Source organism: Elgaria multicarinata, chromosome 7, assembly GCF_023053635.1.
Source record: "Elgaria multicarinata webbii isolate HBS135686 ecotype San Diego chromosome 7, rElgMul1.1.pri, whole genome shotgun sequence".
Taxonomy (NCBI): domain Eukaryota; kingdom Metazoa; phylum Chordata; class Lepidosauria; order Squamata; family Anguidae; genus Elgaria; species Elgaria multicarinata.
This window is the reverse complement of record NC_086177.1, coordinates 75,883,900-75,899,602: the sequence shown is the minus strand read 5'-3', so window position 1 is coordinate 75,899,602 and position 15,703 is coordinate 75,883,900. Positions and strand designations below refer to the sequence as shown.

Genomic DNA, 15,703 nt, shown 5'->3' with positions numbered 1-15,703 from the left:
ACATAAAATGTAATCATGTCCAAGTTGGTTTGGCAAAAAATTGTTATGTTTGGTATATTAAAAAAATACCAGTATATTCAAACAATTATTACAAATTTAATTTACTTTTTACTGTTTTTACTTTTTTTTGTAACCAATGGAGCTACAAGCTCCTGAACTGTTAGGAACACCTGAACTGTAAGGAACCTCTTTGGTTCTGCCAATTTATGAATAGCAGGAAAAAAAAAAGGAAAAAAAAACCTATTAAAAACAACTACAACAGAAGAAACCACCAACATTAGTAACAAAGAAAATTATTTTTGTCTCCACTAGTCCGCCAGTGTCAAGACATAAAGCACCCATTCCCATAAAAAGAACTGAGGAAAAAAAAGGGGGGCAAGATTCAGTGAATATGCATGAAATTTAATCAGACTCATTTTCTGACCTATGGTTATCACTAGTCTCTGTTTCAATGGCAGTGCCCCCTAGAGGCAGAAATGCATCTTGCTCTTGCATTTGAGAGCTGTAGTCTCAATTTGCAAACTAGGACTTGCTTGTCCTTGGTGCATAAGAAATTGTAATAATCTGATACTGTACAGTTTTTAGAAATCATTTGCAGAAATAAATATCTGAACACCTTTTCTTAAACATTTTATTCATCATGCTAAAATAAAACATCCCGTAATCGGTTTTTTCTTAATTTTTTTCATTTTTTCCAATTTTTTGGAAAAAAACAAGGCTTCAGAAAAAAAGCTTCCCCCCCCCCCCCGAATTTTTACGGGCCTTCACATCTCTAGGCCTGAGCAAAAGTCATGCCACATATATTGCCTAGATCCTTAATCCTAAGAGAGGAGTTTTGGGGTGTATTGGAGTGCAGAATAGGCTTGATACAACATAATGGGCCTGTTCAAACAACACTTCAGGCTCTGTGGTTGGCAAAACTGTGGTTTTCTGGGGTTAGCAGTAACCACAAGCTGTGATGTCACACGCAACACTTTAAGCCACGGTTAGAGCCGCTAACCCTGCTGCTGACGGTCCGACTGTCATTAGTGAGTGAGCAGGGTTTAGCAAAACGCATTGCACAAGACACCTTAAATCCTGCTGCTTAACCAAAAGCCTTAACCAGCATGGTTTAAGGTGTCTTCTGAACAGGCCCAAAATAATACATAACAAAACTTGTAAAATTGTATGCAGTACATGGCAAACTATGCAGACACACAAATAAGTGTATAGAAAATCAGTATCCTTTATTTCCGAAACATCTTTAAAAACTCTTTCTGAAGGAAACTCTTAACGATTAAGTAAATCAGTTTAATCTGCTCACCCTTAATATTGGAGGAGGTCTACACCCCTGACAGAAAGTTTTTTGATCACCAATCCTGAGAAGTTTAGCAGTTCAATTAGTTCTGAAACACATCAGGAATAAAGGGGCACCACAGATAAAATATAGTTATTCAGTAAGAGAAATGCACTCTGCCACATGGTCACTTCACACATTCCAGGACTTAAAACGTAGTATGGAAAACATTCCAAAGTCTATCCCTGCTGAGTCCTAGTACAAATGAAGCCTTGGGCAAGAAAAAAAATTCTCTGCAGTTCAGCAGGGGTGTTTTTTTGTTAGTTTGTACAGAAGAAATTTATGTGCGCATATGAATTCCTTGCTTTTTGGGGGGGGAAAGGGTTTTTTGAGAAAATTGTGCTGTAGGAAAATATATCACACAGTCTAGGGACAGGCATTCTATGCTGCTTTTTTAAGTGGAGTGAGGTAGACATGCAAAAGAGGCTGTGCTCTAGAGAAGCCACAGTGTGAGTTTGCCAGGATATGTGCGCTGAATTTGAAATAATGGGTTGAATCCAGAATGTGACCCAGTTTGCATGTCATGGCTGATTCCTGAGTTGTTTAACCCAGGAATTGGCGCGGTGTACAAAAGTTAAAGCACTGCCTCCCACCCGCTTGCCACCTCCACTTTCAGTGAACTTTCCAGAAATGTCCTGTTGTGATTTCAATGGATCTAATCTAACTTAAGCCCCATTTATTTCAGTGGATCTACTTTAAGTTATGACTAAATCTGGATCTAGTCTCTTGCTCAGAAATTTTTAAACAAAACATAGAGTATAAACTCTGTAGACTACAACAGCAATGTGCACCATTACTTAGGGTTTTCTTTACTTATTCATCATCCCTCCCATTTTCCCCTCATTGTCTAATTATATGTTGCTTGTATATGTTATTTGTATGTGTAAAAACTAAAAATGGGAAGGGGAAGAAACTTAATTCAGTTTCAGATATGAATGCTACTGCTCTTAAAAGAGATAAATGGTACATTAAAATAAATGCAAAACATAATTATTCTCTTTTTGTATTCTTCCTGTATAAATGATCCATAATAAGTAGTAGTCAGAAATTCTGAGTTAGGTCAGTATCATTTGAGATATGGGTAAGGGCATAAGAATATAAGGAGAGCCCTGCTAGATCAGACCAAAGGCTTATCTACTGCAGCATTCTGTTCCAAGTGGACAACCAAATGCCTATGGGAAGCCCACAAACAGAACATCAACGCAATAGCAGCCTCCTATTCACCTTCTCCAGCAACTGGTACTCAGAGGCATACTGCCTCCATGATGGCTGGTAGCCATTGAGAGACTTACCGTCCATGACTTTGTATACATCTTGTGATAGAGCATTCTATGGTTTGATTATGTGCTGTATGAAGAAGTAACTCCTTTTGTTCACCCTGAATCTCTCCCCATGAAGTTTCACTGGATGATCCTCAGTTCTAGTATTTTGAGAGAGAGAGAAAATCATCTCCCTAAATACTTTAGTAACACTATACATAATTTTATACACCTCTGGCATGCCTTCCTTTCTTGCCTATTTTCTAAGCCAAAAAGCCTCACATGCTACATGGGGCAGTTGCTGCAGACTCTTGATCATTTTGGTTGCCCTTATATGTACTTTCTCCAGCTCTCTAATATCCTTTTTGATGTGTGGTAGCCAGAAATATACAACATATTCCGAGTGTGGTCAGATTTGCATAAAGGCTTTATATTGACAAGTTTTATTTTCAGTTTCTTTCCTAATGACCTCAAAAATGGAATTTGCCATTTTTAAAACAGCTTCACTTTGGGTTGACATTTTCATCAGGTTATCCACCATAACCATAAGACCCCTTTTCTGGTCATTTACCCCTTCAGCTTATGTGTGATGTTTCCCCAATGTGGATCACTTCAAACTTGCTTATATTGAACCACATTTGCCATTTTAAAGCCCATTTCCCCAGTTAGGAGATACTGTTTTGGAGCTCTTCGCTGTCCTTTTTTATTGTTATAACTTCTTTAAATAAATATTAGTATACATTGACCTGAAAAGTGAGAAATGTTTTTACATGCACTTTGAATTGTATCTGAAGAGGATTGCAGTCAGTATAGGAATTTTTTTTTCCTAAGTAGTTGCCCCTATTAAAAGGCTGCCATACTGTATACTACCTGAAATGTCTGATAATATTATAAAGTCAATCAATATCGTCAGTATGAATGAGTGGATTATAAAACAATAAAAGAACACAATAAAATTGGTACAAAAAGTACTAACTGCAATCCTGTGCACACCTTTTTGGAAGTATTTCTATTGAACAATATAGGACTTAATCCTGCATAAATATGCATAGGCCTGGGCTGTATGAATACAGGATATTGGTATTTAAATCCAGGTTCTAATTCTTGTGCAGCTGGTCCAATTCTCTGTTTGTGTTTGCTGTTGCTGCCAGCCATGTTCCCAAACTGCATATATTTTGGTAGTCATTTAAGAGAAAACTTTAAACATCTAATTCCTTTTAATAGCTAACTCTGGTAATCGACTGCTAGCAGGATTGGTGCCAAAATGGGGCTGCTGAGAAGTCGGAGTGAAGTATCAATATGCTTGAGTAAACCTTGTGGTATGCAGAAGTACAAAATGTAACAGTTGAAAAAGAAAGGGGACGATAACATCAGAAAATAGTCTGATGAGGACTAGCATAGGGCCTCTAAGAGCCATGGACTAGTGTCAGAAGTGAAAAAGATACAATTGATGAAATCCAATCATGTCCATAGACACTGTTAGTAGAACAGATTTGCCCACCCCCTGCAGCTCCCCATCCACAAAGCCTATTCTAGAGTGTTGAAGTACCTTACAGACCAGATTTGGGGTGGCATGAGGTGTGTTGTGAGGAGGAGACAAATCAGAAGTCCCTTAATACTTAACTTAGGCCATTTCTACACCTGCCTTTTTTCCTGGGATCATCCCAGGATCATCCCTGTGCATCCAAATGACACACAGGGGATTCCAAGAGCAGGCAAGGACGATCCCTCCATTTTCCTGGGATAATCCTTAGGTGTAGAAAGGTCCCTACTATTAGAATTCTTGTAGAATTTTGTAGTATATGTTACGGAATGGGCAAGTGAGGAGCACTAGAGGTCCAGAGAAGCAGAGAACAAGAACTTTTAAAGCTTACCTCTGTACCTTATATGGACTATTTTGATACGATAGTATACCTAGGTTTTAAAAAGCATCAGACAATTTCAGCAAGAATAGGATCTGTCAATAGCAACTTGCCAAAATGATTTTTAATTAATATATTTCTTAGCTGCCTTTCAAGAACATTGGTCTTCCCAAGGCACCTTGCAATACAATAAAATCCAATAGAAAATTATAAAAGCATTGAAAAATTTAAACAGCTTGAAAATTGCCCACTGACGTTACTTGGTGGTGGGCCAGTAAGTACGTCGTCTGAAGATTATCATAAAGTGGAGGCAGGTTCATTGAGTGTAGGCAGTCCTTCAAATAGCCTGGACCCAAATGGCTTAGGCCTCTAAAGGTCAACACCAGCATTTGAATTGGGCTCAGAAATACACTGGCAGTCAGTGTAGCTGGTACAGAATTGGTGGAATATGATCTGATCATCTAGTTTCAACAAGGATACAAGTATCCACATTCTGTACCAGCTGAAATTTCCAAGTTGTCTTCAAAGTGTATTGCAATAGTCTAGTATGCATGTATCTAATCTAGTAACTGACTGTAACTGAGGCTCAGTCCACTTTCTCTAGATGGGGTCACAGCTGATGTATCAACTGGTTGGTAAAAGGCTCCTGGCTACTCCTGGCTACTACCACTGCCTTTGCTTCCACAGAGCAATCATATTAATGGACCCTGTTCTTCCCTCATTCCACACAGTGAGCGAGACCTCAGCAGGACCACTGACTGATCAAGATTTGCTAATAAAAGAAAATCTATTTGTTATTGCTGGATTTGGAATTGAATAGCCTGGCAAGGCAATCCCTGCCTGAGTTTTGTTTCGTCCCTCTGAAATATCCAGCATTTGCTGCTCTTAAAAACTCATAATCATTAGTAGCCTGAATCTATACTATAGGTTTTTCTAATATGTCAGGCAGAGTTCATCTGGTAGGAAGTAGTAGACTGACTGAGCAATCCTATACATGCCTATTAAGAAGTCCCAATGAATTCATTGGGCTTTGCTCCCCGGTAAGTGGCAATACGATTGCAGCGTGAAAGCACAATTCAGTGTTTTCTTTAGACATGACCAAGGAGCACATGCAGAGGGATGCTAATAATAATAATAATAATTAATTGTATCCCGCCTTTTGCCCAATACTGGGCATCAAGGCAGCCTTACAAAGTTTAAAAGTACATTGAAAAGAAAAAAAGAAAAAACATGTTTAAAATACACAACAAAATTATAAGTCGATTAACATAGATGGAGGGATAGATTATTCTCCAAAGGCCTACTGGAACAAACAAGTTTTAGCCTGCTTCCGAAAGCCCATCAAGGAGGGAGCTAGTCTAGCTTCCCTGGGAAGAGAGTTCCAAAGCACTGGAGCAGCCACCGAGAAGGCCCTCCCCCATGTTCCCACCAAGCATGCCCGTGAAGATGGTGGGACTGAAAGAAGGGCTTCTCCAGAAGATCTCAAAGCATGGGCAGGCTCATAAGGGAGAATGCGGTCTTTCAAATAACCTGGATCTGAGCCATATATATATTATTGCTGTTGTCATTTAATGTAATCATCAGAATGCTATGCATTAATGAAAACCACCTTTTAAACACTGAGATTTATTTTAAACACCTTGCCTTTTCAGTGTGAGGGACAGCGATTTGCAACGATTGTCAAAAACTGATATGTTGAGTTATTCATTGACCTGGTTCAGATGACATGACAGCTCACCATGGTTAATTAATGCTCAGGACGCCATCACATGTCCACCACCATCATGAGTATGCAAGTCCCAGCTGGGGGTTGCTGTGGCTTGTCGTGTTGTCTGAGCAACTCTCACATAAATCATGGTATGTTTAGGATTAAGCAAGGATTTTTAACCCTCAAATAACCTGCCACATGGGTTTGGGACATGACAAGCCACGGCAGCCCCTAGCCAGGCCTTACATGTTCATCATAGTGACTGGCATGCTCTACAGCTCCTCGCAGGTAAATAACCCATGATAGGCTGTTGTGTTGTGTGAACTGGCCAATTCTGTGTTCTGGAGTGACTATATTAAATCACTCTTAAGTCTTTTCACTTTTGTAATCCATTTTATTTCCAAAGGTGGATTGTAGACATGGAAGGTGCTCCTGGAACATTATATGAAGGGGAGAAATTTCAACTGCTATTTAAATTTAGTAGTCGTTATCCATTTGACTCTCCTCAGGTAATTTACACTGTCATATGTTTAGCTTAAATTTTAAGTTGTTTGTATGGTAAATGTTGAATATAGATTGATCACAACTTGTTGACCCTTAGTTGTATTAACTGTTCAGAGAACAACAAGAGGATCTGTGGGTTAGGTTCTGTTCTTATTCTGTTAGTGTTCTGGTTTTATTGTGTTTTAATGTGTTTTATTCTATTTTTAATTGTTTTGTAAGCTGCCTTGAGTGCGATTTTTTGATAGAAAAACAGGGTATAAATCAAATGAATAAGAGTAAGAACCATAAATTTAACACCTAATTACCCCCTAGCCCTTTTTAATGTAATTTGTGTAATGGCTGTTATAAAATATAAATGTTATATAGGTAATGGGTTGGAGCCAGATTTAATCATGATTAACATGTCCCATTGATTTCAGTGGGTCTACTCCATTAATAAAGTCTGGATCTACTATATCTTTTCCTATTAAATATCAAATATTTCATAACTGATATATGCTTTTGAAAATACTTTGTCAATGAAACGTTAATTGCATTTTTATTTTATTTTCAGGTCATGTTTACTGGTGAAAATATTCCTGTTCATCCTCATGTTTATAGCAATGGTCATATCTGTTTATCTATACTAACAGAAGACTGGTCTCCAGCTCTTTCAGTGCAATCAGTTTGTCTTAGCATTATTAGCATGCTTTCCAGCTGCAAAGAAAAGGTATGACTTCAGAAATAGCACTGAAAAAGTAAGGGACAGAAAGAAGACCTCCCATTCTAAAGCTGAGGTTTTTGTGATACTTATTAATATTACTTTTCTAAGGATGCCAAATAGTCTAGCAACTCTAGGGTAAGAGAGTGGTATCCTAGAACTAAAGGTTAAGTCAGTGTAGACTTTTAAATGTGTCCTTCTTTAGGTGAATCAGTTGCTACAATGATAAAAGTTTTGAAAAGAGCAAAGGAAATTATTGTAATACAATAAATATTATTATTATTATTATTTATTTATATAGCACCATCAATGTACATGGTGCTGTACAGATAACACAGTAAATAGCAAGACCCTGCCGCATAGGCTTACAATCTAATAAGTTGTAGTAAACAATAAAGAGGGAAGGAGAATGCAAACAGGCACAGGGAAGTGTAAACAGGCACCGGGTAGGGTGAAGCTAACAGTATAGAGTCAGAACAAACTCAATATTTGAAGGCTATAGGGAAAAGAAAAGTTTTTAGCTGAGTTTTAAAAGCAGTGATTGAGTTTGTAGTTCTCAAGTGTTCTGGAAGAGCGTTCCAGGCATAAGGGGCAGCAGAAGAAAAAGGAAGGAGCCGAGTAAGGGAAGTGGAGGTCCTTGGGCAGGCGAGAAGCATGGCATCAGAGGAGCGGAGAGCACGAGCGGGGCGATAGTGTGAGATGAGAGAGGAGAGATTGGCATAATAAACCTTATGATTGCGTAGGGTATATATGGATTCAAATTACTGAAATAGTTATTTCCATAGGGGTAGCCGTTTTAGTCCGTTGCAGCAAAAACAATGCAGAGTTTTGCGGCAGCTTAAAGACTAACACACTTATTGTGGCATAAGCTTTCATGGACACTGTCCAGTTCCTCAGGTGCATGAAATGTTAACCTCAAATTGGTGATGCATGTACAGATACTGGGAAGGATGGGAAATGTATATTGTGTTGTTAGAGGGAATTTAAATTTTTTTTTTATCAAGTGCAGACACTGATAGTTTTCCTAACATTTACAAAACATTGTTTGGTGGTAACATCGACATCGTTGGAATAGTGAGCCAATTAACACATGTACCACAATAAAAAAACAAGCCTATGTCCTTATTCCAACTAAAGGAAATAGTGTTGAATCCCTTGATGAATTGTACTTAGCAATTTTGCACTGACAACTTTCTTTGAAATTCCTTTAAATTTGTGTGCAGTAGCAATCTCCCACTCCTAAGCAATTGTTATTGAGAGGCCTACTGACTCTGATTCTGGAGGTTATTATTACTGCTTGCCATTTATAGGCTTATCCTCTATGAATTTATCTAATACCCCTTTAAAACTATTCAACCTGATGTCCATTACTACATCTTGTGATAGTGGATTGGATACATTGACTATGGCCTCATCTACACCAAGCAGGATATTGCAGTATGAAAGTGGTATATAAAAGGCAGAAGCCACACTACTGCTTTATAGCAGTATTAAAGTGCACTGACAACTTTTCGGGCCCATTGACACAGGGCCTTGCTAGACCTACCTTTAAATCCGGACTTCAGGCGTGGCGAGCCCGTGCTACAATTAGCACGGGCCGTCGCGCCTATCCAGACGTCAGACGCGACAGGGAAAGGAAAGCCCCGTCGCGTCCTGCATTTTTAAAAAACATTTAAAGGGGCCATGTGCGCAGGACCGCACCAACGAAAAGGTAAGTCGTTCTTTTTAAAAATAAAGGATTCCCCGCTCCCTCTGCCCCCGATTTCCCCCCCACAATATGTGATGCCCCCCACTCGCCCCCCTGCTCACTCGTCCGCTCGCTTGACCCCCCCCGCTCGCCCCCCCGCTTGCCCGCTCGCTCACCCCCTTGCTCGCCCGCTCGCCATGTCCAGTGCCCCCTCCACCACCACCCTGGCCGCGATCTCCCCACCCTGGCTCTGCTCTTCCCTCCATCTCTCCTGCCGGGTCCTCTCTTTCCCCCCTGGCCCCCATCACTCCCCCCCACAATTCCCTCGCCCCCAGCTGCGGAAAAACCGGGCCACAAGCGGATCCAGTTATCCCAGGTCAAGGGAGGGTTTAGCCTGGCCTGACCCCAGGATCCCCTGTGCCTGACCCTGGGATCCCCGGGCTAAACCCTTGTCTAGGAAGGCCCACAGACTATAGTGCTATATAGTGCTAAATTCTGCTTGGTGTGGCTCCTGCCTTTTATATACCGCTTTCATACAGCAATATCCTGCTTGGTGTAGATGAGGCCTATGTGCTGTTTAAAGAAGTACTTCCTTTTGTCTGTCCTGTATGTCTCCCTATCAATTCTCTCCACACTATGCCTAATTTTATTTATTACATTTCTGTACCTCTTATCATGTCCTGCCTTACTTGCTTTTTCTGTAAGTTAAAAAATAAGTTAGAACCTTTCCTGACAAATGAACACTTGTATGGTATGCTGTCTGCTCTGGGACACTTTTGATCTAGATTTAAAAGGAACAAATGCAAAAGCACATTCAGCAAGCATAGCAGACTTAAGTTTCAAAACTAGGTGGACGTTATAACTAAGGCCATAGCTAGACCTAAAGTTTATCCCTGGATTGTCCAGGGGTCAAACCTGTTCATCTAGGTGACACACAGGGGATCCAGTGCTCAGGCAGGGGCAAACCCTGGATGATCCCAGGATAAACCTTAGGTCTAGCTGAGGCCTGTGTCTGCCAAAAGGCAATGTTGGTAATGGATGGTTCTTCACACATGAGGTGTAGTTGGAAGAGGAAATTCTTGCCAGTAAATCCAATGGTCTTTCCTCCCTGGAAAATCTAATTTTCTTTGAAAAATTCACTCGGGTATTGATTCTGCTACAACAAATGCATATCTGCTTCCAACATGCAATTTGCTTCTGGATAAAATGCTTCTGTGGTCTTCCTCCGTTTCTCTGGGTTTGTAATATGTTTCATTTAACAGGTACAAAAATGCAAAAGGTCAAACTTGAGAATCATACAGTTCTTAGAATTTGGCTTGCAGTAAGGGCATGTTGCCATTAGATGTCTTCACATCAGTTTCATACAGCAAATTTAGGGCCTAGCTAGACGAGGCCTTAGCGCGCTTTGAGACCCGGTTTCCCTGTTGTGCGTCCAGATGACGCACAGGGGAATCCGGGCCCAGGCCGCACTGAAGCCTGCCTTAACACGCCATAAGCGAATTCGCTTATGGCACGCCTTTTCCGCAGCCCTGGCCTGAGGCTGGGGCTGCGGAATGTCTAGCAGGGTCCGTGGCTTTTTGCGGCTACTCACTTACTCGGGGCGAGTAAGGATCCCAGGGATCCCAGGGGGGGGGGAGATAGGAGGGGAAGGCTGGACCGGCAGGAGAGGGGGAGGGTGCAGGGCGACACGGGACGACGAGGTATGGCGAAGGGTGGCATGGGATGATGAGGGAGGGCGCAGGGTGGCACAGGACGACGAGGGAGGGCGACACGGGACGACGATGTATGGCGCAAGGTGGCACGGGATGACGAGGGAGGGCGACACGGGACAACGAGGTATGGCGAAGGGTGGCACGGGATGATGAGGGAGGGCGCAGGGTGGCACAGGACGACGAGGGAGGGCGACACGGGACGACGATGTATGGCGAAGGGTGGCACGGGACGACGAGGGAGGGCGAGACGGGACAGGGAGGGAGGGCGGAGGGCGACACGGGACGGGACGGGGAGGGAGGGCAGGGAAAGAGGGGGCAGGGGGCTTCCTTTAAAAAAGGGTGGGGGGCTAATAATTTTTTTAAAAAACTTACCTTCTCCGGAGTCTTCGGGCCGCATGTGGCCCCTTTTAAAAAAAAATGGCCGACGCTGCAGGGCTTCCGTAGTCCCTGCGCGTCGGCCGTCTAGGAGGCTGGGCGGCGCGCGCTAAAGTTAGCGCACCGTCGCCCCGCCTCCCTGCCAGCTTATCCAGCCGGGTCTAGCAAGGCCCTAAGTTTAGTTTTGCCTCAAAGGGAGGAAGGAGATTGTTTGATGTAGGGTAAGAAGTAAGCCACCTTTTATACACCTTTGTCTGTGCTGTAGTAAAAGTCCAGCATTTAAGACAAGAAATAATATTGAGGGGTAGTTAAAAATATTGCAAATCAGAGAAGTCTCAGGAGAAAAAAAGAAGTTAATGAATTCCAAACTTGGCCATCGACTATTAAGACATTTTTAAAAATGACCTTTTTTTCCTTGCATATATTTGGCCCATATATAATAGACTTATTTGTTGAAACTTCTTTATTACAGAGACGACCACCGGATAATTCATTTTATGTAAGAACATGTAACAAGAATCCAAAGAAAACAAAATGGTGGTATCATGGTAAGTATTTTATCTTGAAGAAATATTCGACAAAAATAATAAGATAAATTGCAAAACCATCTGTATAAATTTTAAGTACTATAACATCCTTAAATAATTTTCACTAATAAGCAATACAACTAAATGCATCTGAACTGCTTGCAAACTACTGGGTTTAGATTTACCTTACTGAGCATACCCAGTCTTTCACATCTTTCGTGGTGGGTTTAATCGGGAAAGACCTAGGGCCTTGCTAGACCTACGAGATAATCCGGTCAGGAGTAGGGGTGACTGCGCGCTACAGGTAGCGCGCGCTTTCGCCCTTTTCCAGACGTCAACACACGACGGGGCAAGGGAAAGCCCCGTTGCGTTCCGGTTTTTCCTCACTTAAAGGGCCATGTGCGCAGGAGCGCACCGCCGAAAAAGGTAGGTTTTTTTTAAAAAAAATAAAGGGTTCCCCGCTCCCCCTGCCTGTCGCCCCGTCCGCCAGGCCCGTCCCCGATGCCCGTCGCCGCTCGCCAGGCCCTGTCCTCCGTCCCTGATGCCCGTCACCGCTCGCCAGGCCCTGTCCCCCGTCCCCAATACCCGTTGCCACTTGCCAGGCCCTGTCCCTGTCCTCCTTCCCCCCCATCCCCGATGCCCGTCGCCACTCGCCGGGCCCTGTCCCCCGTCCTTGATGCCCGTCGCTGCTCACCAGGCCCTGTCCCCGTCCCCGATGCCCATCCCCATTCTTCTCCCCCCCTCTCTCCTGCCAGGTTCAGTCTTTCCCCCGGCCCCCATCTCCCCCCCCTCGTGATTCCCCCCCCCGGCCCGATGGGTACAGCGCTCCTATGAGTGCTGTGCTCAGTCCGTGGCTTCTCCCGGCTACTCGTAAGCAAGCAGCCGGGAAAAGCCACGGACCCTGCTAGACTTTCTGCAGCCCCGGCCTGAGGCCGGGGCTGCAGAAAAGCCGGGCCATAACCGCATCCGATTATCCTGGGTTAAGGGAGGACTTAGCCCGGCCTGACCCCGGGATCCCCTGTGCTTCATCTGGATGCACAGGAGGGAGACCGGGCCTCACACTGGGCTAAGACCTCGTCTAGCAACGGCCCTAGTCTTGGGACTGTGGAAAGTCACTACTGTGATAGTAGTCAGTCCTGGGATAGATGAACTAATGGTCAGATTTATTGTAACTTCATATCATGTACTCTGTGTTGAATACTGGTGGAGTAATTACTATCAGTGGTATCCAGTAATTAATCTATGTAGAATATTGGTGAAATAATTACTATCAGTGGTATCCAGTTACTATTTGGAGACTAGAGAATGGACAGAATTGTCTTTATTTAAGGTATAGTTCTGTATGTCAAAGAAGGCCAAGAGTCCAATAAACTAAAAAACCCAATCTACTCACTAGGAGTGGAAGCGCCAGGACAATATGGGGACATATTGTCTTTCCCTCAAACACCCCAAACCTTCTGGAGATACTCATGGAGCAGGAGACAAATTACTCCCTAAAGCTAAGAACCTCCCCAATGGCCAAGAACCTCTCAGGTACAGGAGGGATTTCTGTGAATCTTTCTCCCCTCGCCCTCTGTGCAAGCTGGGGGGGGGGGGTAATGAGAGTAAAGCACCCAGAGTATCAAATTAGAGGTAACTTCTGGGTCTTTAGGGATAAGATCTACTGGCTGGAGTTTGGTGGAAAGCATCAAGAGGAGACCACTTTGTAGAACTTCTGCCTTCCCCACCCCCTTGGCCTTAATTTCTCCCCTGTGGACTGTTGTTCTGATATAAGAATAATTTACTGAGGGGAGGATTTAGTTTTAATACTTCAATCATAGCATTATTTATTTGAACAGAAGAAAGCAATTCAATTATTGAAGATTAGGTTACCTCTTTCTCCAGAATCTGTACTTTGTGATAATGTTTTTGGGTTCTTTATAGAACAGACAAGTCAAATGTGTTAATTTGTGTTACCACATAGATTTTGGACATCAATACACAAATACTACATATTACTTTTTGTTTTGTTTTGCTTTAAAGATGATACTTGTTGATGCCACCATTTTGTGATTCTCCTAACAGAAGATAGTCCTACTGAGAAAATGAGCACTTTGATCATTCAGTCTTTGAACTTTAACCTCCTGACTGGAAGTGACAAATAGGCAATGAAGACTACTTCCTTTGACTGCATTTTTACTAGTGTGCATTCTGGGCGCATGTTGATCGCTGGTTCAGGCCATGCCACTGACATGCTTTTCTTACTCATACGGTATTAATGCAGGTGTCAGAAAATGTCAGACTTCAATTTTTTAAAAACTTTGGGAAGAATTCCAGGTCTTCATGTATTGTGCAATAATATGAATTTCTTGACGGTTTTGGTGCATCCATTGCCGGCAAAAGATTGTATCAGGAAACATATACCCCTGCCACAAGAAAAGTTAGATGCATGATAGAGCCTATGAAAAGTTTTAAGTATATTGGGATTATAAGTAACCTTTATGTTGAAAGCCACGTAATTGTTTAGCTATGGATTCTGTGCACTGTGATCATAAAACTAGCAGTGTGAGTTAAAACATGCTTAACTAAAGAACTAATAAGATCATTGCATATTTACTGAACTGTCAATGTTTTGACAAGGAAGATTTTTTCAAGTTATATCAGCAGAGAGGTACGTACTATGCTATCCATGTGGTGAAATAGATACCTTTTGTGTGTGTATTATATTTCTAAAGCAAAGGTATGAATTAAATGGGGTAAGAGTGATTTAATCAAGGCAAAGTTCTGGAAATGGGAACAGATGGCAGTAATACAATTGAATTTGCTGCAGTCCATGATTGGGCTTGTTAATATGTACACTAGAGCTGTTTTCCAAGTAGATTGCACACTGTTACTTCATACTAGCCTTCAGCATGAGCCCTGTTGCCTACACAATATTTCATTTATTTATATGTTTGGAAATTTTTGTTTCAGTTCACTGTTTCTTTTGTTGTGTTGTATGTCATATTTGAATGTTACAAAACAATATTTTCACTGAAAAGCTGTCAGAAGATATTTTCTTGTAAATTATTTCTTTACCTTGTAAACATTTATCTTGTCTTTTAATCCTGTATTATAAAGGAAGAAATACATTTTGGACAGAGAAGAACTGTTTTGACAAAAAAAAAAAGTGTGGATCTTTTTATTTAAGCTTAGACAAATATATATTTTTCTTATCTTCCTTGTCCCATACAGCCATAGCAATTTTTCCAGGTTTTTTTCTTCAAAGATCTGACTACAACTAGATTTACCTTTTTATATGAAAAAAACAATTGTTAAAAATAGTGAATTGTTCTTCACCTCTATGTAATTTTATGATATTGCGTCTAGGCTGTCTTTTTAGGAAGCACTGATGTGTCTTTTATAAACTTACTACCTTTACACATATGCAAACTTTCTATTTCAATGCTCTTTTTAATGTTGCCTTATTGTTGCACTAAAAAAAAATCAAACCTAGTAGTAAATAAATGAATGTCTGAATTGAGTAAAACTCTTACTTGATTTTTAAAGTAAGAACCAGATTAGTTAAACAAACATATCAGGATTGGCTGAGAATATTCTAGTGGTTGTTGTTGTTTTTACTGCTGTACTGTAACATACAATTTTTTATAGATATGTACATACCACTGCATCTTCTCTAATAATTAAAGCAAAAATAATTGCTCAACTCAGGGGTGGGTACAAATTAAATGGAAGAAAGGTGTTCTGTACAGGCACTAAAATACAAACTGTCAATTCGGTAGGGCTGTTTTAAACAAAGAAATGTTATCTTTTCTATTTGGAGGGAATCTTTATTGGTCTCTTAAAAATGAATAGATGTTGTGAATATAAACATGTGTATAGTTCTTCATAGTCCTCTTTACAAAATGAGAAGAATCACTTCTTAATTTTTATTCATGCCAAAAATAATACTGAGGGATTTGGAATATGTATTCCATTTTCTTCTAGCCAATATTTTCAATTGTAAATTAAAACATAATCCATTAAGAGATGTATGCAAACTGATAGTATGCAT

At 41.3% G+C, this 15,703-nt stretch overlaps 1 protein-coding gene across 1 annotated transcript in view; it reads left to right on the top strand.

Annotated features, from left to right (window-relative positions):
- The window catches only part of UBE2W (ubiquitin conjugating enzyme E2 W), a 29,005-nt gene extending 13,650 nt beyond the window's left edge, over positions 1-15,355 (top strand). The window contains exons 3-6 of the mRNA XM_063130843.1: positions 6,572-6,674; positions 7,223-7,378; positions 11,616-11,691; positions 13,693-15,355. Of these exons, the coding sequence (XP_062986913.1) occupies positions 6,572-6,674; positions 7,223-7,378; positions 11,616-11,691; positions 13,693-13,706 (349 nt within the window). The 3' untranslated portion in view covers positions 13,707-15,355. The remainder of the gene's footprint in view (positions 1-6,571; positions 6,675-7,222; positions 7,379-11,615; positions 11,692-13,692) is intronic.
- The last annotated feature ends 348 nt before the right edge of the window (positions 15,356-15,703 follow it).